This window comes from Meleagris gallopavo, chromosome 1, assembly GCF_905368555.1.
Source record: "Meleagris gallopavo chromosome 1, MGAL_WU_HG_1.1, whole genome shotgun sequence".
NCBI classification, from domain to species: Eukaryota; Metazoa; Chordata; class Aves; order Galliformes; family Phasianidae; genus Meleagris; species Meleagris gallopavo.
In genome coordinates this window covers 191844693-191868064 of record NC_139404.1, presented here as the reverse complement: position 1 = coordinate 191868064, position 23372 = coordinate 191844693, and the positions used below count along the sequence as shown (strand labels likewise).

Genomic DNA, 23372 nt, shown 5'->3' with positions numbered 1-23372 from the left:
AGCATCAGCAGGTCGACATCCATCCAGCCATCCATCCATCCATGCATCCATTCACACCACGCTCACCCGTGCAGCCGCTTGCAGGAGGTGACGAGGGTCCTGTGGAGGTGGGGCAGGCTGCTGGCCCCCGCTTTCACAGCCTCCAGATCCAGTGCATAGCTGCCCTTCAGGTACTCGTGGGAGATGCTGGCCAGGCCGTTGGTGCTGCAGAGGGATTCGAGTGAAGGATGCAGTGGGGACGCAGGGATACGGCGGGGTTGCGGGGATACGGCGACGATCCTCACCTCTCCGTTGCCCCATCGGGTGCCGCCGGTCCCGGGCTGCTGGGGCTGAGCCCCACGGAAGACCCTGAGAAGCTGCTGGTGCTGGAGCGTGGGGGGAGAGGAGGCTTCTCATCCTCACCATCTGCAAGGCAGCGGGGTGGGCATCACGGCGCCACGCGGGACCCCCCAACGGGGAGAGCTGACAGCCACCTACCCGAGTAATCCCTGTCCTCTGCGCTCTCCTTCTCCTTCTCCCTCTCGACTGGGAAGAGCAGGGTGCACACCAGCCCTTGGTTGGGCTGCAGGTACAGCGAGATCAGCTCGCTCAGCGTCTTGAAGCGCCTCACCTGCACTCCCTGTGATGTCTGCGGGGGGAGGAGGGGGGGGGACACGGCTGTCACCTCCCTGCCAGGCAGCACGGGACAGCTGGCACAGCACGGGGAGCACACAGCTGGCACCCGGCCGCCAACCACCCCGCTGCCTCCTCCCCGCCAGGGCCGGCTCTTTCCTGTCTGCACGCAGCACAAAGGGGCTTCTGTTGCTCTAAAAATACCCGGCGGAGCAGCCAGCAGCAGCTCGTGGCCACTCTCACGGCGTGGGGACGACCCCATAATCCATCCACTGCTCCACCCTGTGCTCCAACGCACCTTTGGGTCCTTGGTTTTCCTGGAGCCGTGACCGTGGGGTGTCCCTCAGTGTCCCCAAGGTGGGGATGGGGGGAAACCGTGCTGCCCAGATCCCCCTGGAGCGGGGGCCATGGGGTGTCCCCAGGGTGGGGATGGGGTTACCATGCTGCCCAGACCCCCCAGAGCAGTGGATGTGGGGTGTCCCCAAAGTGGGGATGGGGGTGACCACGCTGCCCAGACCCCCTAGAGCGGTGGCCATGGGGTGTCCCCAGGGTGGGGATGGGGTTACCATGCTGCCCAGACCCCCTAGAGCATGGCCATGGGGTGTCCCCAGGGTGATGATGGGGTTACCATGCTGCCCAGACCCCCCAGAGCATGGCCATGGGGTGTCCCCAAAGTGGGGATGGGGTTACCACGCTGCCCAGACCCCCTAGAGCATGGCCATGGGGTGTCCCCAGGGTGGGGATGGGGTGACCACGCTGCCCAGACCCCCTAGAGCGGTGGCCATGGGGTGTCCCCAAAGTGGGGATGGGGTGACCACGCTGCCCAGACCCCCCAGAGCAGTGGATGTGGGGTGTCCCCAAAGTGGGGATGGGGGTGACCACGCTGCCCAGACCCCCCAGAGCATGGCCATGAGGTGTCCCCAAAGTGGGGATGGGGTGACCACACTGCCCAGACCCCCCAGAGCATGGCCATGAGGTGTCCCCAAAGTGGGGATGGGGGTGACCACGCTGCCCAGACCCCCTAGAGCATGGCCATGGGGTGTCCCCAAAGTGGGGATGGGGGTGACCACGCTGCCCAGACCCCCCAGAGCAGTGGACGTGGGGTGTCCCCAGGGTGGGAATGGGGTGGCCACACTGGCAAGGATCCCCCAAAGCTGTGGCTATGGGGTATCCTTCGGTGTCTCCAAGGTGAGGATGGGGTGACCACGCTGCCCAGACCCCCCTGAAGCTGTGGCCACGGGGTGTCCCCAGGCATCCCCAAGGTGGGCATGGGGGGGGGGGGGGACCACGCTGCCCAGACCCCCTTGAAGTGATGGCCGTGGGGTGTCCCCAGCCGTCCCCACCTGCACTGCCAAGAAGTCCTCCTCATCAGGCAGGATGCGGTAGGTGTGGACGTGCTTCTGGAACCTGCAGGGGGACAAGGACACGGATGGCCACCTCCCCATGTCACCAACCCCCAGAGCCGGGCAGATCAGAGCACCCCACGCTACGGGCACCCCGTGCCTGCACCACCACCACCACCAGCACCGTGTGTGCAACGAGCTGCCCGGTCTCAGCCCCGCTCCCAAGGCGCAGCTGCCCCACACCTCCCCAACCCTGCAATCCCCAGGCAGGGAGCTGGAGGCTGCTGGCAGCCAAGCTGCCAGGAAACAATTTGTTTTCCAATGAAAGCATGCAGGAACCAGGGATGTGATCTCGGAGCAGGGGGTGACGGGTGGTGTTGAGAGATGTGGCACCGGTGACATCGAGACCCCCTCCTCCCCAGGGTCCTGCCCACTGGGGAGCCATAGGGTGTGGGTCACCTTAGCTCCCCGTGTCCTCGGTGTCACTCTGTGTCACTCTGTGCCACAAGAGCTGTGACAGCAGCCACCACCGCCCGCCCGTCCCACGCTCCCGGAAGGAAATCTAAAAATATGGCTGGCACTGAAATACGGCACTAAAATAAATCCCATAGGGACGGGGAGGATGGGGACAACCGGGACCTACGAGGAGCAGTGAGGCACCGAGGCCACCCCAAGGGCTGGTGGCCGGGACAGTGACCCACGGCCATGGGGTGCAAAGGGGTCACAGAGGTGACTGTCACCGTGCCAGGGTCAGCAAGACACAGCTTGGCCACCGTGTCCCCCATGTGGGGTTGTACCCAGGGCTGTTGTCCCCATAGCCGTGTCCCTGTGACACCCATGGGCTGACTTAAGGGGGTTTGGGATCACGAGGTGCCCCCCACCCCGTGTGTTTCCCCTCCTCAGTTCAGAGGGGTGCGTGCAGACCCTCCTTGGGGTTTGTGGGGAGAACGTCATGGGGTGGGGGGGAAGGGATCTGTGTGGGTTTTGGGGGGTCTACAGGTCAGAGGGGTCTTTAGGGGGGAGGGGGAAATGTGGGGAACCCCAAAGTGGGGACGGGGAGGGATGGTGGGGGGGCACACGGGGATCCCCATATTGGGGGGGATCATGAGAGTCTCTATGGGGAGCTTTAAATCACAGACAACGAATGGAACCCAAATGTAGGGGGGAGGGGGGAGGCGTGGGGGTGCACAGGGAGCCTCAAAATGAGGAAGGGGCAAAGATGGACCATAGGAGGGGTGCAACTATGGGGTACCCCAAAAGAACAGGACCAAGAGGGGTTACAGGAGGAGCCCAAACTGGGGGGAGGCTCCATGGGAGGGGAGGGAACAGAGGGGAACCCCAGTACTGGGGAACCCTGAGGGGGGGGGGAGGGGGAGAGGAGGAGTCCACCCCACACAAAAAGCTGCCATTTGAGCACCACGATGCCCCCAACTCCCCACATCCCCCAGCACAGAGGGGTGCAGACTCCCCCCCACCCCCAGCCTGCTAATTACATCATTAATGACCAAACGTGGGGGTCAGGCTTGGTCCCTGCCACCCCACTACAGCCAATACAGCCCCCCCAATGTCACCGCGGCTGCTGGCCGTCCCCAAAAGCCAACAGCTGTGGCCGGGGGGGGGGGAAGGGGACAGGAAGCGGTGCTGTGGGATCCCATGTTCCTCTTCTTCCTCCTCCTCCTCCTCCTCCTCCTCCTCCTCCTCCTCCTCCTCCTCCTCCTCCTCCCCCCCACAGCACTATTTTTAGGCTGCGGCCTACCAGGCCCTGAGCGTGGCCTGCAGCCTGAGGGGGGGCACGGCCATGGGGGGCAATGGGGGGGCATGGGGACAACATGGCCCCACTGCCAGCCATGGGGACACCGCAACCCCATTGATATCCATGGGGACAACATGGCCCCACTGCCAGCCATGGGGACACTGCAACCCCATTGATATCCATGGGGACAACATGGCCCACTGCCAGCCATGGGGACACTGCAACCCCATTGATATCCATGGGGACCTCACGGCCCCACTGCCAGCCATGGGGACCTCGCGGCCCCATTGATATCCATGGGGACACCGCGGCCCCACTGCCGGCCATGGGGACACTGCAACCCCATTGATATCCATGGGGACACCGCGGCCCCACTGCCGGCCATGGGGACACTGCAACCCCATTGATATCCATGGGGACAACATGGCCCCACTGCCAGCCATGGGGACACCACAACCCCATTGATATCCATGGGGACACCGCAGCCCCACTGCCAGCCATGGGGACAACATGGCCCCACTGCCAGCCATGGGGACACTGCAACCCCATTGATATCCATGGGGACCTCGCGGCCCCACTGCCAGCCATGGGGACACTGCAACCCCATTGATATCCATGGGGACACCGTGGCCCCACTGCCAGCCATGGGGACACTGCAACCCCATTGATATCCATGGGGACACCGCAGCTCCTCTGACAAATGTGGAGACACTGTGTCCCCATTACCAGCCATAGGGACACTGTGATCCTACTGCCAGCCATGGGGACATCACAGCCCCACTGCCAGCCATGGGGTCACTGTGACCCCTCTGACAAATGTGGGGACACCATGGCCCCTCTGCCGGCCATGGGGACACCGCGGCCCCACTGCCAGCCATGGGGACACCGCGGCCCCACTGCCAGCCCTGTAGGAGTTTCCAGCCGCACATTTGGGGCACAGTGGTCCCCATTTCCCCTCCCCCCCCCCCACACTGTGACACCAGCAGTCAGCAGCCACAGGAGCAGGACTGGGGCTACATGGATAGGAAAACAACCCCACAGGAGCCCCACGGGCTCATCCCAGGGGTGGCAGGGAGGGGGACACAGCGGGGTTGTGCCACCGAGGTGAGTGCATAGCACAGCTCCAGGGCCAGGGCAAGCCTGTTCTCCCTCATTACCCTAATGAGCACCCCGGGGAGCAAATGAGGCTCCTTTCAAGTTGCCCTCATTGCCACGTGGCACCGCCAGCCCCAAAACCACAGCCAGGAGCTGGGCCGTGCAAACCCCCCCCTCCTACCATTGCTCCCCTTCATACCCACAAGCTCTGTTGACCCCCCCCTTACCCCAAACCAGTGCTGCTTCCAGTCCCCATTCCCATGTGTCCCCCCCCCCCCCCCCCCCCCACCTTCATCCCACAGCCCTGCTGACCCCCCCCCTTCCCCCGGATGCCCCCCCAGTACCAAAAGTCCTTCCCATTCCCAGTGCTCCCACTGCATGTTGGTGACCCCCCCCCCTCCATACCATCCTCCCCCAGTTCCCAATGGCTCCCACTGCCATTCTCCCCCCAGTTTCCAACGGCCCCCACTGCCATCCTAACCCCAACCCCCCCAGGTCCCACTGTCCCCCTATTCCCACCCCCCCAGCCCCATTTCCCCCTCCAACCCCCCCCCATGTCCCCCAGTAACACCCCCATGACCCCCTTCTCGCCCCAGTGCCATTTCCCCTCTTCCCCCGTAGACCCGCCAATACACCCCACAAACACCCCCATACACCCCCCATATCCCCCCCAATACACCCCACAAACACCCCCATACTCCCTCCATACACACCCATATCCCCCTACACCCCTCCCATTCACCCCCCATAACTCCCCCCCACATACACCCCCATACCCTCCCATACTCCACCATACACCCACCCATCCCCCATACACCCCCCACATCCCCCCCATACAACCCCCATACACCTCTCATGCCCCCCATACAGCCCCCATTCCTCCCCATACCCCTCATACATCCCTCTACACTCTCAATACCCCCCCATACACATCCCATGCACCCCCAAATACCCCCCATACCTTCCCATACACCCCCCATACATCCCTCTACCCCCCATTCTTCCCCATAGCCCCCCTATACCCCTCATACAACCCACAACCCCTCCCTACCCCCATTCCCTCCCCATACACCCCTCATACACCCCCATACCCTCCAATATACTCCCCTACACCCCCCATATACCCCCATACACACCTATACCCCCCCTTCACCCCCTTACCCCCCATACCCCACCATACACTCTCCTACCCCCCATATAACCCCATACACCCCCATATACTCCCTATATCCCTCCATATACCCCCCATAACCCCCATACACCCATGCACAGACCCCCCCATACACCCACCGTACCCTTCATACACCCCCCATATATCCCCCTACCCCCCCGTTCCTCCCCATACCCCCCTACATGCACCCCCATATGCCCCCATACACTCCCATTTCCCCCCATACACCTCTCTACACCCCCATACCCCCCGCACCCCCCCACATACCCCCATACACCCCCAACCTCCCCATATATCTCCCCATACATCCCCCGTACCCCCCCCATAAACCCCCCATACAGCCCCATACACCCCCCATACACCCCCCATATATCTCCCTACCTCCCCATTCCTTCCCATACCCCCCATACAGCCCCATACACCCTCTATACTCCCCCCCATACCTCCCAATATATCCCCCCATACAGTCCCATACACCCCCCATACACCCCCCATACATCCCCCTACCCCCCATTCCTCCCCATACCCCCCATACAGTCCCATACACCCCTCATACTCCCCCATACCTACCCATACACCCCCCATATATCCCCCTACCCCCCCACACCCCCCATATATCCCCCTAGCCCCCCACTCCTCCCCATAGCCCCCATACACCCCCATATATTCCTGCCATACCCCCCCATATACCCCCCCTAAACCCCCATACAGCCCCATACACCCCCCATATATCCCCCTACCCCCTCATTCCTCCCCGTACCCCCCATACACCCCCATACCCCCCCTATACCCCCCCCATACCTCCCCATACACCCCCCATACCTCCCCATACCTCCCCACACACCCCCCATACCTCCCCACACCTCCCCATACACCCCCCACACACCCCCCTACCCCCCATTCCTCCCCATACACCCCCCATACAGTCCCATACACCCCCCATACTCCCCATACCCCCCCATACACCCCCCATACCTCCCCATACACCCCCCATACACCCCCCATACAGCCCCTATACAGCCCCCTACCCCCTCATTCCTCCCCACACACCCCCCATACTCCTCATACCTCCCCATACACCCCCCATATATCCCCCTACCCCCTCCACTCCTCCCCATACCCCCCCATACACCCCCCATATATTCCCCTATACACCCCCCCATACCCCCCATTCCTCCCCATAACCCCCATACACCCCCATATACCCCCGCCATACCCCCCATATACCCCCCCCTAAACCCCTCTATACCCCCCGACCCCCCCCCCCAGCCCCGCACTCACAGCAGACACAGCGCATAGGCCCCAGGCACGCTCTCGCTGTCCCGCACCAGGAAGCCTCCGTCCCTCCCCGCCCTCGCCAGCAGTTCCTCGGCGGCCGCCCGGCTCAGATCCCGGTGATACCAAGGAGGCGCGGACCCCCCCGGACCCCCCGCGCCCGCCATGCTGCGGGATGGGCGTGCGGTGCGGCGCGGGGCGGGGAGACGGAGAGTGGGAGGGGGTTGGGGTTGGGGTTGAAGGGGGGGAGGAGGAGGGGGGGGAAAAGAGGAGGGGGGGGTCCGGGCGGCCCCGGGCAAAGGGCGAGGGGCGGAGCGGGGCGGAACGGGGAGGAACGGGGCGGAACGGCCGGGGACGGAACTGAACGGCGGTGTGCGGGGCGGCACGGAGCTGCGTGGGGTGGAGCGGCTGGCGGGGCGCGGAACGGGATGGGGCGGCTCGGCACGCTATGGGACGGATCGGCTTGGTACAATACGGCACGCTATGGGACGGATCGGCTTGGCACAGCACGGCTCCATATGGGACGGATCGGCTTGGCACAGCACGGCTCCATATGGGACGGATCGGCTTGGCACAGCACGGCTCCATATGAGACAGATCGGCTTGGCACAGCACGGCTCCATATGGGACGGATCGGCTTGGTACAGCACGGCTCGGCACGCTATGGGACGGATCGGCTTGGCACAGCACGGCTCCATATAGGACGGATCGGCTTGGCACAGCACGGCTCCATATGGGACGGATCGGCTTGGTACAGCACGGCTCCATATGGGACGGATCGGCTTGGCACAGCACGGCTCCATATAGGACGGATCGGCTTGGCACAGCACGGCTCCATATGGGACGGATCGGCTTGGTACAGCACGGCTCCACATGAGACGGATCGGCTTGGCACAGCACGGCTCCATATGGGATGGATCAGGTTGGCATGGCTCAGAATGGGATGGATCAGCTCAGCATGGAATGGCTCAGCTTGGCACAGCTTGGTATGGGATGGCTCAGCTTGCCACAGCTCGGCACAGCATGGAATGGCTCAGTTTGGCTCAGCTTGGCACAGCATGGAATGGCTCAGCATGGAATGGCCCAGTCCAGCATGGAATGGCTCAGCCTGGCCCAGCACAGCTCAGCATGGAATGGCTCAGGCTGGTACAGCTCAGCATGGAATGGCTCAGCTTGGCATGGAATGGCTCAGCCTGGCACAGCTCAGCATGGAATGGCTCAGCTCGGCATGGAATGGCTCAGCCTGGCACAGCTCAGCATGGAATGGCTCAGCCTGGCACAGCACAGCTCAGCATGGAATGGCTCAGCCCAGCACAGCTCAGCATGGAATGGCTCAGCCCAGCACAGCTCAGCATGGAATGGCTCAGCCTGGCACAGCTCAGCATGGAATGGCTCAGCTCGGCATGGAATGGCTCAGCCTGGCACAGCTCAGCATGGAATGGCTCAGCCTGGCACAGCACAGCTCAGCATGGAATGGCTCAGCCCAGCACAGCTCAGCATGGAATGGCTCAGCCCAGCTCAGCATGGAATGGCTCAGCCCAGCTCAGCATGGAATGGCTCAGCCTGGCCCAGCACAGCTCAGCATGGAATGGCTCAGCCTGGCACAGCACAGCTCAGCATGGAATGGCTCAGCCTGGCCCAGCACAGCTCAGCATGGAATGGCTCAGCTCAGCATGGAATGGCTCAGCCTGGCACAGCACAGCTCAGCATGGAATGGCTCAGTTCAGCATGGAATGGCTCAGCCTGGCCCAGCACAGCTCAGCATGGAATGGCTCAGCCTGGCACAGCTCAGCTCAGCATAGAATGGCTCAACTTGGCTTTGTATGGAATGACTCAGCTTGACACAGTATGGAATGGCTCAGCTCAGCTCAGCTTGGCACAGCTCAGCTCAGCGTGGCTCAGCATGGCATGGCTCAGCTCGGTTCAGCTCAGCTCAGCACAGAACAGCTCAGTGTGGAATGGCCCAGCTCAGCATGGCTCAGCTGAGCACAGTTTGGCACAGCTCAGTATGGCATGACACAGCTCCGCTCAATATGGCCCAGCTCAGCTCAGTATGGCATGGCACAGCTCAGCACAGCATGGAATGGCTCAGCACAGCTCAGTATGGCACGGCACAGCTCAGCACAGCATGGAATGGCTCAGCACAGCTCAGTATGGCATGGCACAGCTCAGCACAGCATGGAATGGCTCAGCACAGCTCAGTATGGCATGGCACAGCTCAGCACAGCTCAGTATGGCATGGCACAGCTCAGCACAGCTCAGCACAGCTCAGTATGGCATGGCACAGCTCAGCACAGCTCAGTATGGCATGGCACAGCTCAGCACAGCCTGGAATGGCTCAGCACAGCTCAGTATGGCATGGCACAACTCAGCACAGCTCAGCACAGCTCAGTATGGCACGGCACAGCTCAGCACAGGCTCAGCACAGCTCAGTATGGCATGGCACAGCTCAGCACAGCCTGGAATGGCTCAGCACAGCTCAGTATGGCATGGCACAGCTCAGCACAGCCTGGAATGGCTCAGCACAGCTCAGTATGGCATGGCACAACTCAGCACAGCCTGGAATGGCTCAGCACAGCTCAGTATGGCATGGCACAGCTCAGCACAGCATGGAATGGCTCAGCACAGCTCAGTATGGCACGGCACAGCTCAGCACAGCATGGAATGGCTCAGCACAGCTCAGTATGGCATGGCACAACTCAGCACAGCCTGGAATGGCTCAGCACAGCTCAGTATGGCATGGCACAGCTCAGCACAGCTCAGTATGGCATGGCACAGCTCAGCACAGCATGGAATGGCTCAGCACAGCTCAGTATGGCATGGCACAGCTCAGCACAGCATGGAATGGCTCAGCACAGCTCAGTATGGCATGGCACAGCTCAGCACAGCATGGAATGGCTCAGCACAGCTCAGTATGGCACGGCACAGCTCAGCGCAGCCTGGAATGGCTCACACTGGTTCAGTTGGGCTCAGCACAGCTCAGTATGGCACGGCTTGGCACAGCATGGAATGGCTCAGTTTGGCTCAGCACAGCTCAGTGGCACGGCACAGCTCAGCACAGCATGGAATGGCTCAGCACAGCTCAGTATGGCATGACACAGCTCCGCTCAATATGGAATGGCCCAGCTCAGCTCAGTATGGCATGGCACAGCTCAGCACAGCATGGAATGGCTCAGCACGGCTCAGCACAGCTCAGTATGGCATGGCACAGCTCAGCACAATATGGCTCAGCACAGCTCAGTATGGCACGGCACAGCTCAGCACAGCATGGCACGGCTCAGCACAGCTCAGTATGGCATGGCACAGCTCAGCACAGCATGGAATGGCTCAGCACAGCTCAGTATGGCATGGCACAGCTCAGCACAGCATGGAATGGCTCAGCACAGCTCAGTATGGCATGGCACAGCTCAGCACAGCATGGAATGGCTCAGCACAGCTCAGTATGGCATGGCACAGCTCAGCACAGCATGGAATGGCTCAGCACAGCTCAGTATGGCACGGCACAGCTCAGCGCAGCCTGGAATGGCTCACACTGGTTCAGTTGGGCTCAGCACAGCTCAGTATGGCACTGCTTGGCACAGCATGGAATGGCTCAGTTTGGCTCAGCACAGCTCAGCACAGCTCAGTATGGCATGGCACAGCTCAGCACAGCTCAGCACAGCTCAGTATGGCATGGCACAGCTCAGCGCAGCCTGGAATGGCTCAGCACGGCTCAGCACAGCTCAGTATGGCATGGCACAGCTCAGCACAGCACAGCTCAGCACCATTCAGCACAGCTCAGTATGGCATGGCACAGCTCAGCACAGCCTGGAATGGCTCAGCACAGCTCAGTATGGCACGGCACAGCTCAGCACAGCATGGAATGGCTCAGCACAGCTCAGTATGGCATGGCACAGCTCAGCACAGCCTGGAATGGCTCAGCACAGCTCAGTATGGCACGGCACAGCTCAGCACAGCATGGAATGGCTCAGACTGGCTCAGCACAGCTCCTTATGGCATGGCACAGCTCAGCACAGCACAGCTCAGTATGGCATGGCACAGCTCAGCACAGCTCAGCACAGCTCAGTATGGAATGGCACAGCTCAGCACAGCTCAGCACAGCTCAGTATGGCACGGCACAGCTCAGCACAGCTCAGCACAGCTCAGCACAGCTCAGCACAGCTCAGTATGGCATGGCACAGCTCAGCACAGCTCAGCACAGCTCAGTATGGCATGGCACAGCTCAGCACAGCATGGAATGGCTCAGCACAGCTCAGTATGGCATGGCACAGCTCAGCACAGCATGGAATGGCTCAGACTGGCTCAGCACAGCTCAGTATGGCATGGCACAGCTCAGCACGGCTCAGCACAGCTCAGTATGGCATGGCACAGCTCAGCACAGCACGGCTCAGCACCATTCAGCACAGCACACGTTGCCTGGTTCAGCCTGGTTCAGCCTGGTTCAGCACGGCACGTTCTGAGACGTGGTTTAACACAGCACAGCTCAGCACGGCACACTTTGGCACAGCTTTAGGATGTGAGCCTTTAGGATGTAGGGTGGGACCCATGCGGACCCGAGGTGGGACCCATGGGGAACCACTGCGCTGTAGGATGTGACCCACAGGAACCCACTGGGATGTAGGGTGGGACTGAGAGGCCCCATAGGGACAAGACGTGTGACTCATTTGGGTGTAGGATGTGACCCATGGAGACCCATTGGGCTGTAGGACGTGACCCATAGGGATCCATAGGGTACGTTTGACACACGGAGTTATGGGATGTGACCCGCGGGGACCCACAGGCTGTCACACATTGGGATGTCTGGTGTCATCCATGGGAAACCGCTGAGCTGTAGAATGTGACCCAAGGGATCCCATTGGGTTGTAGGATGTGACCCATGGGGACCACCAAGATGTGACCCACAGGGACCTGTAGGGCTGTAGGATATGGCCCATGGAGACCATAGGGTGTGACCCATTGGGTGTAGGATATGCCCCATGGGGACCCATAGAGTGTGACACATTAAGCTGTAGGATGTGCCCCATGGGGACCCATAGGGTGTGACTCATTGGGTGTAGGATGTGACCCATGGAGACCCATTGGGGTGTGGGATGTAACCCATGGGGACCCATAGGGTGTGACCCATTTGGGTGTAGGATGTGACCCATGGGGACCTGTAGGGTGTGACCCATTGGGGTGTAGGATGTGACCCATAGGGACCCATTGGGCTGTAGGATGTGACCCATGGAGATCCATTGGACTGTAGGATGTGACCCATTGGGGACCCATTGGGCTGTAGGATGTGCCCCATGGGGACCCATAGGGTGTGACCCATTTGGGTGTAGAATGTGACCCATGGAGACCCATAGGGGTGTAGGATATGCCCCATGGGGACCCATAGGGTGAGACCCATTTGACTGTAGGATGTGACCCATGGGGACCCATAGGGTGTGACCCATTTGGGTGTAGGACGTGCCCCATGGAGACCCACTGCGCTGTAGGATGTGACCCATGGAGACCCATTGGGTGTAGGATATGCCCCATGGGGACCCATAGGGTGTGACCCATTTGAGTGTAGGATGTGCCCCATGGGGACCCATAGGGTGTGACCCATTTGAGTGTAGGATGTGCCCCATGGGGACCCATAGGGTGTGACACATTAAGCTGTAGGATGTGACCCATGGAGACCCATAGGGTGTGACGCATTTGGGTGTAGGATGTGCCCCATGGAGACCCACTGCGCTGTAGGATGTGACCCATGGAGATCCATTGGGTGTAGGATGTGACCCATGGAAACCCATTGGGTGTAGGATATGCCCCATGGGGACCAATAAGGTGTGACACATTAAGCTGTAGGATGTGACCCATGGAGACCCATTGGGCTGTAGGATGTGCCCCATGGAGACCCATTGGGCTGTAGGATGTGACCCGTGGAGACCCATTGGGCTGTAGGATGTGCCCCATGGAGACCCATTGGGCTGTAGGATGTGCCCCATGGAGACCCATTGGGCTGTAGGATGTGCCCCATGGAGACCCATTGGGCTGTAGGATGTGACCCGTGGAGACCCACTGGGCTGTAGGATGTGCCCCATTGGGTCCCCGTGGGTGTGTTATCCCACAGGGACACGGGCTGCCATGATGGGGCCATGATGTTCCCACGTGGGCTATGAGCCCCTCATTGCTGACCGGGACCTATAGGCTGACACAAGAAGACCCCCCACCCCACAAAGCAGTCACCCTCAGACCCCCATCCCTACAGACCCATCCGTACGGCCCCAACTTTTATTCCCCATACAGCAGCGCCGGGACCCCCCCAACCTCATCCCCACGGCGTGACCCCCAGCAGGACAAGGGCCAACGGAGCCAGCAGGACGAGAGGCGTAGGATGGGGGTCGGCAGCGGGGCCGAGGGCGTAGTACTGTGCCACGGCCACATTGGGGTTGCCCTCTATGGGGTCGAACCACATCTGGATGCATCTCCCGCTGCCCCGGCGCTCCGTGCTGTATTTGTAGGAATGGGACCAAACCTTCTCGCAGAGGTCGGCGGGAGTCGGGAAGACGTACTTGAACTTCTGGCACATGGCACCGTGAGGGCATTGGTTGGTGCCTGGGGGGTTGGGGGCACGCAGACGGGTGGGTTTGGGGGGCGGTGGGGGGCGTCGGGCGCTTATAGGGTCGGGGTTTTGGGTACCTGTGGTCCAATTCCAGCCCTTGTGCCAGTTGACCTTGCAGGTGGCGGAATCCTGGCAGTCCTCCCACCACTGCTCGCAGTCCTCGCGGCACAGAGGGACGTTTAGGATGCGCTCACGGCGCCAGCTCGAATCCGTCTGGAGGGTGGGAGGTGCGGGGTGGAACGGCCCCCAAAAAAGCCTTCAGCCGGGGCAACCGTCCCACAACCCAACCCCCAAAGCCTGGCCGCCAAACCTGGCCCCCGAAATCCAACACCCCAAATGCCAAAGTCCGACCCCAAAGCCAAGATTCCAATGGAACAACTCCGGATCTCAACCCCGAAACCCACATCCCACAAACTCACCCCAAATCCCACCCCAAAACCCGCTCCCTAAAGCTCCTTCACCCCAAAGCCCCTCCCCAAACCCACGCGTTCCAAACCCCATCCCAAATCCCACCCCAAAACCTATTCAACCCAAATAGCAAACCCCAAAGTGCTCCCCAAAGCCCCCTCACATCCTCAACCCCAAAGCCCACTTACCCAAATCACACTCCCCAAATCCACCCCAAATCCCACCCTTCAACCCTACTCACTCCAAACTTCGCTCCCCCCAACCCCAGCCCCCATACCCCACTCCGTAGAGCACCCACCCCCAAATCCCACTCCCCAAAGCCCCCTCACCCCATCCTCAATCCCAGAGCCCACCAACCCAAAGCCCACCTACCCAAATCCCACTTCCCAAATCCACCCCAAATCTCACCCCTTAACTCACCCAACCCAAAGCCCACTTACCAAAACCCACTCCCCAAACCCACCCCAAATCCCACCTCCTAAATCCCACCCTTCAACCCTACTCACCCCAATCTTTCCTCCCCCCAACCGCAGCCCCCATACCCCACTCCGTAGAGCACCCACCCCAAATCCCACTCCCCAAAGCCCCCTCACCGCATCCTCAATCCCAAAGCCCACCTACCCAAAGCCCACCCTCCAAATCCACTCCAAATCCCACCCCTTAACACACCCAACCCAAAGCCCACTTCCTAAATCCCAACCTTCAACCCTACTCACCCCAAACTTCGCTCCCCCCAACCCCAGCCCCCATACCCCACTCCATAGAGCACCCACCCCCAAATCCCACTCCCCAAAGCCCCCTCACACCATCCTCAACCCCAAAGCCCACCTACCTAAATCCCACACCCCAAATCCACCCCAAATCCCACCCTTCAACCCTACTCACTCCAAACTTCGCTCCCCCCAACCCCAGTCCCCATACCCCACACCGTAGAGCACACCCCTCCCAAATCCCAATCCCCAAAGCCCCCTCACCCCATCCTCAACCCCAGAGCCCACCAACCCAAAGCCCACCTACCCAAATCCCACTCCCCAAATCCACCCCAAATCTCACCCCTTAACTCACCCAACCCAAAGCCCACTTACCCAAATCCCACTCCCCAAAGCCACCCCAAATCCCACCTCCTAAATCCCACCCTTCAACCCTACTCACCCCAAACTTCGCTCCGCCCAACCGAATCCCCCATACTCCACTGCGTGTAGCACGCACCCCCAAAACCCTCTCCCCAAAGCCCCCTCACCCAAACCTCAACCCCAAAGCCCACTAACCCAATGCCCACCTGCCCAAATCCCACACCCAAAATCCACCCCAAAGCTCACCACTTAACTCACCCATCTCAAAGCCCACTTACCCAAATCCCACTCCCCAAAGCCACCCCAAATCCCACCTCCTAAATCCCACCCTCAAACCCTCCTTACCCCAAACTTTCCTCCCCCCAACCGCAGTCCCCATACCCCACTCTGTAGAGCACACACCCCCAAATCCCACTCCCCAAAGCCCCCTCACCCCATCCTCAACCCCAAAGCCCACCTACCCAAATCCCACACCCCAAAATCACCCCAAATCCCACCCTTCAACCCTACTCACTCCAAACTTCGCTCCCAACCCCAGCCCCCATACCCCACTCTGTAGAGCACCCACCCCCCAAATCCCACTCCCCAAAGCCCCCTCACCCCATCCTCAATCCCAGAGCTCACCAACCCAAAGCCCACCTACCCAAATCCCACTCCCCAAAACCACCCCAAATCTCACCCCTTAACCCACCCAACCCAAAGCCCACCTACCCAAATCCCAACCTTCAACCCTACTCACCCAGAACTTCGCTCCCCCCAACCCCAGCCCCCATACCCCACTCCGTAGAGCACCCACCCCCAAATCCCACTCCCCAAAGCCCCCTCACCCCATCCTCAATCCCAGAGCCCACCAACCCAAAGCCCACCTACCCAAATCCCACTCCCAAAAACCACCCCAAATCTCACCCCTTAACTCACCCAACCCAAAGCCCACTTACCCAAATCCCACTCCCCAAAGCCACCCCAAATCCCACCTCCTAAATCCCAACCTCCAACCCTACTCACCCCAAACTTTGCCTCCCCCAACCCCAGTCCCCATACCCCACTCCGTAGAGCACCCACCCCCAAATCCCACTCCCCAAAGCCCCCTCACCCCATCCTCAACCCCAAAGCCCACCTACCCAAATCCCACTCCCCAAATCCACCCCAAATCTCACCCCTTAACCCACCCAACCCAATACCCACCTCCTAAATCCCACCCTTCAATCCCACTCACCCCAAACTTTGCTCCCCTCAACCCCAGTCCCCATACCCCACTCCATAGAGCACCCACCCCCAAATCCCACTCCCCAAAGCCCCCTCACCCCAACCCCAACCCCAAAGCCCACTTACCCAAATCCCACTCCCCCAAACCACCCCAAATCTCACACATTAACCCAACAAACCCAAAGCCCACCTACCCAAATCCCACTCCCCAAAGCCACCCCAAATCCCACCTCCGAAATCCCAACCTTCAACCTTACTCACCCCAAACTTTGCTCCCCACAACCCCAGTCCCCATACCCCACTCCCTAGAGCACCCACCCCCAAATCCCACTCCCCAAAGCCCCCTCACCCCATCCCCAACCCCAAAGCCCACCTACCCAAATCCCACTCTCCAAAACCAACCCAAATCTCACCCCTTAACCCACCCAACCCAAATCCCACCTCCCAAATCCCACCCTTCAACCCTACTCACCCCAAACTTTCCTCCCCCCAACCGCAGTCCCCATACCCCACTCCGTAGAGCACCCACCCCCAAATCCCACTCCCCAAAGCCCCCTCACCACATCCTCAACCCCAAAGCCCACCTACCCAAATCCCACTCCCCAAACCCACCCCAAACCCCACCTCCCAAATCCCAACCTCCAAACCACCTCACCCCAAACTCCGCTCCCCCCAACCGCAGCCCCCATACCACCCTCCTCAGAGCACCCACCCCCAAACCCCACTCCCCAAAGCCCCCTCATCCCATCCTCAATCCCACAACCCACCAACCCAACCCCCACCTACCCCAATCCCACTCCCCAAAACCACCCCAAATCTCACCCCTAAACCCACCAAACCCAAATCCCACCACCACAATCCCACCCTTCAACCCTACTCACCCCAAACTTCGCTCCCCCCAACCCCAGTCCCCATACCCCACTCCGTAGAGCACCCACCCCCAAATCCCACTCCCCAAAGCCCCCTCACCCCATCCTCAACCCCAAAGCCCACCTACCCCAATCCCACACCCCAAAATCACTCCAAATCCCACCCTTCAACCCTACTCACCCCAAACTTCGCTCTCCCCAACCCCAGTCCCCATACCCCACTCCATAGAGCACCCACCCCCAAATCCCACTCCCCAAAGCCCCCTCACCCCATCCCCAACCCCAAAGCCCACCTACCCAAATCCCACACCCCAAAATCACCCCAAATCTCACCCCTTAACCCACCCAACCCAAATCCCACCTCCCAAATCCCAACCTTCAACCCTACTCACCCCAAACTTCGCTCCCCCCAACCCCAGCCCCCATACCCCACTCCGTAGAGCACCCACCCCCAAATCCCACTCCCCAAAGCCCCCTCACCCCATCCTCAACCCCAAAGCCCACCTACCCAAATCCCACACCCCAAAATCACCCCAAATCCCACCCTTCAACCCTACTCACTCCAAACTTCGCTCCCCGCAACCCCAGTCCCCATACCCCACTCCGTAGAGCACACCCCCCCAAATCCCACTCCCCAAAGCCCCCTCACCCCATCCTCAACCCCAAAGCCCACCTACCCAAATCCCACTCCGAAAATCCACCCCAAATCTCACCCCTTAACTCACCCAACCCAAAGCCCACTTACCCAAATCCCACTCCCCAAAGCCCCTCACCCCATCCTCAACCCCAAAGCCCACCTACCCAAATTCCAGTCTCCAAAACCACCCCAAATCTCACCCCTTAACCCACCCAACCCAAAGCCCACTTACCCAAATCCCACTCCCCAAAGCCCCCTCACCCCATCCCCAACCCCAAAGCCCACCTACCCAAATCCCACTCCCCAAAGCCTCCCGAAGCCCCCTCCCCTCACCTGGTCGATCCACGGCCCCAGGTTTGGGGAGCACTCATACAGACACGTGTCCTGGATGAAGTGCCTCTTGCAGCGCTGCGCCATGGCCCCGCAGTGGTCCCAGTTAAAGCCATACAGGTAGGACTGGTCCCGATGTGCCTCCATGCTGGTGTTGGCCGTGCAGCAAGCGTTGTCCTTCCATAGGGCGCACTGGGGGTGGTGGCACCCAAGGGTGGTGACGGAGGGGATGTGGGGACAGCGTAGGGTGGTGGCATCATGGGGTGATGGCACCCAAAGGTGACGTGGAAGGGATATGAGGACGCTATGGGGTGGTGGAACCCAAGGATGGCATGGAGGGGACATGGGGACACCGTAGGGTGGTGGCATCATTGGGTCGTGGCACCCAAGGGTGGCATGGAGGGGATGAAGGGACACCAGGGGGTGGTGGTACCCAGAGGTGGTGGCACCCAGGAGTGGCTTGGAGGGATGTGGGGACATCGTAGGGTGATGGCATCATGGGGTGATGGCACCCAAGGATGGCATGGAGGGGACATGGGGACACTGTGAGGTGGTGGCAGCCAGGGGTGGCGTGGAGGGGGTGCAGGGACATCATGGGGTGGTGGCACCCAGCGGTGGCATGGAGGGAATTTGGGGACATCATAGGGTGGAGGCATCATGGGGTGATGGCACCCAAGGGTGGCATGGAAGGGATGTGGGGACACTATGGGGTGGTGGCAGCCAAAGATGGCATGGAGGGGACATGGGGACACCGTGGGTTGGTGGCAGCCAGGGGTGGCGTGGAGGGAGTGCAGGGACATCATGGGGTGGTGGCACCCAAGAGTGGCATAGAGGGGACACGGGGACACCATGGAATAGTGGCATCATGGGGTGATAGCACCCAAAGGTGACATGAAGGGGACAAGGGGACATCATGGGGTGGAGGCACCAAAGGATGGCATGGAGGGGACACAGGGGGACCATGGGGTGGGGGCGTCATGAAATGATGGCACCCGAAGGTGACACGGAGGGGACACGATGACACCATGGGGTGGAGGCACCAAAGGATGGCATGGAGGGGACACAGGGGGACCATGGGGTGGTGGCATCGTGAAATGATGGCACCCAAAGGTGACACGGAGGGGACACAATGACACCATGGGGTGGAGGCACCAAAGGATGGCATGGAGGGGACACAGGGGGACCATGGGGTGGTGGCATCGTGAAATGATGGCACCCAAAGGTGACATGGAGGGGACATGGGGACACCGTGGGGTGGTGGCATCATGGGGTGGTGGCACCCAAGACTTGCATAGAGGGGACACGGGGACATCATGGGGTGAAGCATCATGGGGTGATGGCACCCAAAGGTGACACGATGGGGGTTTGGGGACACTATGGGTTGGTGGCACCCAAGGGTGGCATGGAAGGGGGTGCAGGGACACCATGGAATGGTGGTACCCAGGGGTGGTGGCACCCGAGGGTGGCACGGAGGGGATGAGGGGACGCCGTGGGGTGGTGGCACCCAGGGGTGTCCCCACGGGGCCGCAGCTCACCTGCCCATAGAGCAGTCCTTCGGGACCCGGCTCGGATTTGTGATGCTGGGCATCCATGCAGATGTTGAGCAGCGATTCCTGCGCCGAAGCCAGAGCCAGCAGCACCAGCACGGCCCAAAGGGACGCCATGGGGAGACGGGGTGGCACTGAGGGTGGGTGGTGACACCAACGATTGGGTTGGCACCAACGTCCCCGTCGCCACGTGCACAGAACTGCTGGGGGACAAAGTTCCCGTGAGTGACGGCGGCGGGTGACAAAGGGTGAATGGGGACAAATGGGGTCACAGGGGACAAGTGGGGTGCGTGGGGATAAGTGGGGATGGGGACACTGGGGACAAATGGGGACACTGGGGACAGTAGTGCTCACCGGCGGCTCTCAGTGGTTTTCTCCTGGTGGCTCTCAGTGGTGCCTCTGTGCAACCCTTGCCCGTGGGTCACAGATCGGTGCTGGCACGTGGGGCACGACGTGTCCTCCCTTCCCTTCCCCCCCCCCCCCCACCTTGTGTCCTCCCCCCCCTGTAACCCATCACCCCAAGCCCCCCACCCCCAAATAACCCAATCCTCAAAGCTCACCCCCAAGGGGTTTGGGGTCCAAATACACCTGGAGGGGCAAAGACCCAGCAATGGGAGCCCAGATGGGCGGGTTGGGGGGGGGGGGGGGGTAGGTACCCCTACAGAGGTGTCACATAAACTTGGGGGCTCCAAATGCCCTGCAGGGGGGCAGACGCCATCCAGATACCCCCCGGTGGGGTCAGAGTGCCCCCCAAGGGTGGGGGAGATACAGGGGGAGGGGGGAGCAGGTGACCCTGGGGATCTCAGAACCCCTGGGAGGAGATTCCAAATGCCATGGGGGGGGGGGGGCAGGTGAGGTATCTCTGGGGGTCCCAAATGCCCCTGGAGGGACAAATTGCCCCCCAGTGGGGACCCAAATGCCCTGGGGGATGGGGGGGGGGGGCAGATAACCCTGGGGGGTGGCAGATACCTTTGGTGGGGGACACAAATGCCCGGGGGGGGGGGCAGATACCTTTGGTGGGGGACCCAAATGCCCTGGGGGGGGGGGGCAGATACCCCTGGGGGGGGCAGATATCCCCGGGGTCTGGGGTGCTTGTGGCTCTCGGCGCACACAGCTGTCAATCAACGCCTGGCCACACCCCCGCCTTGACCACGCCCCAATCGCAGCCCCGTGTCGCTCAACGGGCGTGGCCTCAAATAGCCCCGCCCCCCCTTTTGCCCGCCTTCAGTCTGCGTTCTGCGCATGCGCAGTTCCGTAGCAGCGCCGTCCCAGCAGTAGTATTTCCGGGGTCAGATTGTACTTCCGGGTCGGCCGCTGCGGCGGTGCCTGGTGGGCGCCATGTCCACACTGTTCCCTTCGCTGCTGCCTCGTCTGACCGAACCGCTGTGGTTCAACCTGGACCGACCGTGCGTGGACGAGACCGAACTGCAGCAGCAGGAACAGCAGCACCAGGCCTGGGTAAGGCCGGGGGACACCGAAGGTCGTTGTGAGGCTCGGTGTAGGCCCAGCAGGCCTCAGCCCCTCTGCTCAGCAATGGGAGACTCCGTCAGCAAGGGGAAATTCTGTGCTGTGAGGGCGGTGCGGTGCTGTGCTGCTGCCCTAGAGGTGCCCGGATTGGGCAGGCTGAGCCGCTGGGGTTGCCCAGCCCATAGCGGGAGGTGGGTCTGGGTTTTAGGGTTCCTCCCAATCCACCATTGTTCCTTCCGGACTTCCGGAAGGAAGCCTTCCCCGGGCTGATCTGCGATGCTCGGAGTCCGTGGATGTGCTGTGCTGTGAGCTCAGCCCGGAGCTGAGACCCACGGGAATCGTGGCGGCCAGCGTGTGTTTGATTACAGTGAACGGGGGATTGAATTGTCTGCTTGAAATTAAAAGAAATCAGGCAATTAAAAAATCTCGAGCAGCTGGGAGAAGCTCAGAACCCCCCCCACGCCCCCGGGGCAGAGAGGTGTTAATTGAGAGCTGTGTTAATTGAGAGCTGTTCTAATTGAGCTTTGCCACCTCCCCTGGGCAAAGAGTTTCCTTCTAAACGATGTCAACTCACGTCTTGGGGGCACTCATGGCCACCCCCCTTCCTCATCTCCGTGTCCCCACGTGGATGTGTCCTCTGTGCCCTGTCCCCAAAGGGCTGCAGCCCTATGTGACAGTCCCAGGTTTTCCCAGCCACGCTCCTCCCTGTCCCCTTTGACCACCCTTTCACCTTTCTCCCCAGCTCCAGAGCATTGCCGAGAAGGACAACAACCTGGTGCCCATTGGGAAGCCGGCCTCAGAGGTGGGTGACCGCACTGTGGGACATCTGTCACCCAACCTGGCACTGTCCCCAGCGAAGGAGTGGCAGAAGGAAGGGTATTTTGGGGCAGCACGTGGCTGTGTGGGGATGGGGGCTGGTGGGGCTGAATCCCCAGTCCCTAATTGGGACGGAGACGTGGGTGGTGTGGCAGTAGATTTGCAGGTTGGCTCTGGATGCGATGCGTCTCTGTGACACCCGCAGCACTACGATGAGGAGGAGGAAGAGGACGACGAGGACGATGAAGACAGCGAAGAGGATTCTGAGGACGATGAAGACATGCAGGATATGGATGAGATGAACGATTACAACGAGTCTCCTGATGATGGGGAGATCAATGAGGTAAGGGGAGTGTTGGGGTGGGCTGGCCTACATCCCTGCCTCACGTCTAATCCCAGAACCACAGTTTGGGTGGGAAGGAACCCCAAAGCCCACCCAGCCCCTTTGTAGACACCACAAAATCACAGCTGAGTGAAGTGATGTTCTTATGGGGCAGAAATCTCCAAAGTTTTCCTTTCCAGGTGGATATGGAAGGGGCAGAGCAGGACCAGGACCAGTGGATGATCTGATCCTGGCAGAACCGGAGCCAGATTTGGCATGAGATGGGGATTGAGCCCTCGTCCTTCTGCTTGGGGCTGTCCTGGAGCTGGGGGTTTGCTCTGGTGACCACCACACCTCACGGTGGGCACAGCACAAAGCTGCCCAGCAGGGCCAGGAATGCTGGGCAGTGCCAGTGGGGGCACAGCACAACTGGGAGCAGTGAGGGGACACAAGAGGAACGGAGCATCTTTTCTAATAAACGCCTGTTTTTTAGGAAATCAGCCCCCAAATCTGAATGGCTTCGGGTGTCACGGGGCCGTGGTTGTGCCTCACAAGGCTCTGAGCACAGCTCTTCCCACTGAGCTCTGACCACAGCCCACACAGAATGGTCAGGGTTGGAAGGAACCTCAAAGATCGCCAGTCTCCAACCCCCCACCGCATGCAGGGCCACCGACCTCCACATTTCACAGCAGCCCAGGCTGCCCAGTGCCCCATCCAACCTGGCTTTGAACACCTCCAGGGACGGACGGGGCATCCACAGCCTCTCTGGGCAGCTGTTCCAGCACCTCTCTCTGTAAATCCACAAAGCACAGCAGCCCCGCATTTCCTTTGGGGTCGATGTTTATGGCTGAGTGTG

General features: G+C 60.8%; 4 protein-coding genes across 7 annotated transcripts in view; 2 read left to right on the top strand and 2 right to left on the bottom strand.

The window, feature by feature from the left end:
* The window catches only part of INPPL1 (inositol polyphosphate phosphatase like 1), a 30525-nt gene extending 23033 nt beyond the window's left edge, over positions 1-7492 (bottom strand). For both annotated transcript variants that reach the window (XM_085216508.1, XM_085216509.1), the window contains exons 1-5: positions 7256-7492; positions 1956-2019; positions 478-628; positions 285-405; positions 67-204 (exon numbers count right to left, since the gene is read on the bottom strand). In XM_085216508.1, coding sequence (XP_085072634.1) covers positions 67-204; positions 285-405; positions 478-628; positions 1956-2019; positions 7256-7416 — 635 coding nt within the window. In that variant the 5' untranslated portion in view covers positions 7417-7492. The remainder of the gene's footprint in view (positions 1-66; positions 205-284; positions 406-477; positions 629-1955; positions 2020-7255) is intronic.
* Positions 7493-7721: 229 nt separating this feature from the next.
* LOC146545847 (uncharacterized) lies at positions 7722-9499 on the top strand. Its single transcript, XM_085216516.1, has one exon. It carries the CDS (start codon positions 7768-7770, stop codon positions 9049-9051), a length of 1284 nt encoding a protein of 427 aa, XP_085072642.1. The 5' UTR covers positions 7722-7767; the 3' UTR covers positions 9052-9499.
* A 3818-nt stretch (positions 9500-13317) lies between these two features.
* Positions 13318-20040, bottom strand: FOLR3 (folate receptor gamma). The gene is made up of 4 exons (XM_085216526.1): positions 19900-20040; positions 18368-18556; positions 13919-14054; positions 13318-13834 (listed from the first exon to the last, which is right to left on the bottom strand). Exons 1-4 carry the CDS (start codon positions 20026-20028, stop codon positions 13548-13550), a joined length of 741 nt encoding a protein of 246 aa, XP_085072652.1. The 5' UTR covers positions 20029-20040; the 3' UTR covers positions 13318-13547.
* ANAPC15 (anaphase promoting complex subunit 15) lies at positions 20001-23148 on the top strand. 3 transcript variants are annotated; one of them, XM_085226260.1, is made up of 5 exons: positions 20001-20132; positions 21205-21369; positions 22121-22180; positions 22400-22537; positions 23010-23148. In XM_085226260.1, exons 2-5 carry the CDS (start codon positions 21250-21252, stop codon positions 23028-23030), a joined length of 339 nt encoding a protein of 112 aa, XP_085082386.1. In that variant the 5' UTR covers positions 20001-20132; positions 21205-21249; the 3' UTR covers positions 23031-23148.
* The last annotated feature ends 224 nt before the right edge of the window (positions 23149-23372 follow it).

What these genes read in the sequence shown, in the direction of transcription:
- FOLR3 (XM_085216526.1), bottom strand. Translation starts at nt 20,028, where the DNA reads ATGGCGTCCCTTTGGGCCGTGCTGGTGCTGCTGGCTCTGGCTTCGGCG. An exon ending in TGGGGCCGTGGATCGACCAG is followed by an intron (nt 14,055 to 18,367) that starts GTGAGGGGAGGG and finishes CCCACCCTCCAG; the next exon opens with ACGGATTCGAGCTGGCGCCG. An exon ending in GGGCTGGAATTGGACCACAG is followed by an intron (nt 13,835 to 13,918) that starts GTACCCAAAACC and finishes CCAACCCCCCAG; the next exon opens with GCACCAACCAATGCCCTCAC.
- LOC146545847 (XM_085216516.1), top strand. Translation starts at nt 7,768, where the DNA reads ATGGGACGGATCGGCTTGGCACAGCACGGCTCCATATGGGACGGATCG.
- ANAPC15 (XM_085225693.1), top strand. Translation starts at nt 21,250, where the DNA reads ATGTCCACACTGTTCCCTTCGCTGCTGCCTCGTCTGACCGAACCGCTG. An exon ending in AACAGCAGCACCAGGCCTGG is followed by an intron (nt 21,370 to 22,120) that starts GTAAGGCCGGGG and finishes CTTTCTCCCCAG; the next exon opens with CTCCAGAGCATTGCCGAGAA. An exon ending in ATGATGGGGAGATCAATGAG is followed by an intron (nt 22,538 to 22,716) that starts GTAAGGGGAGTG and finishes TTTCCTTTCCAG; the next exon opens with GTGGATATGGAAGGGGCAGA.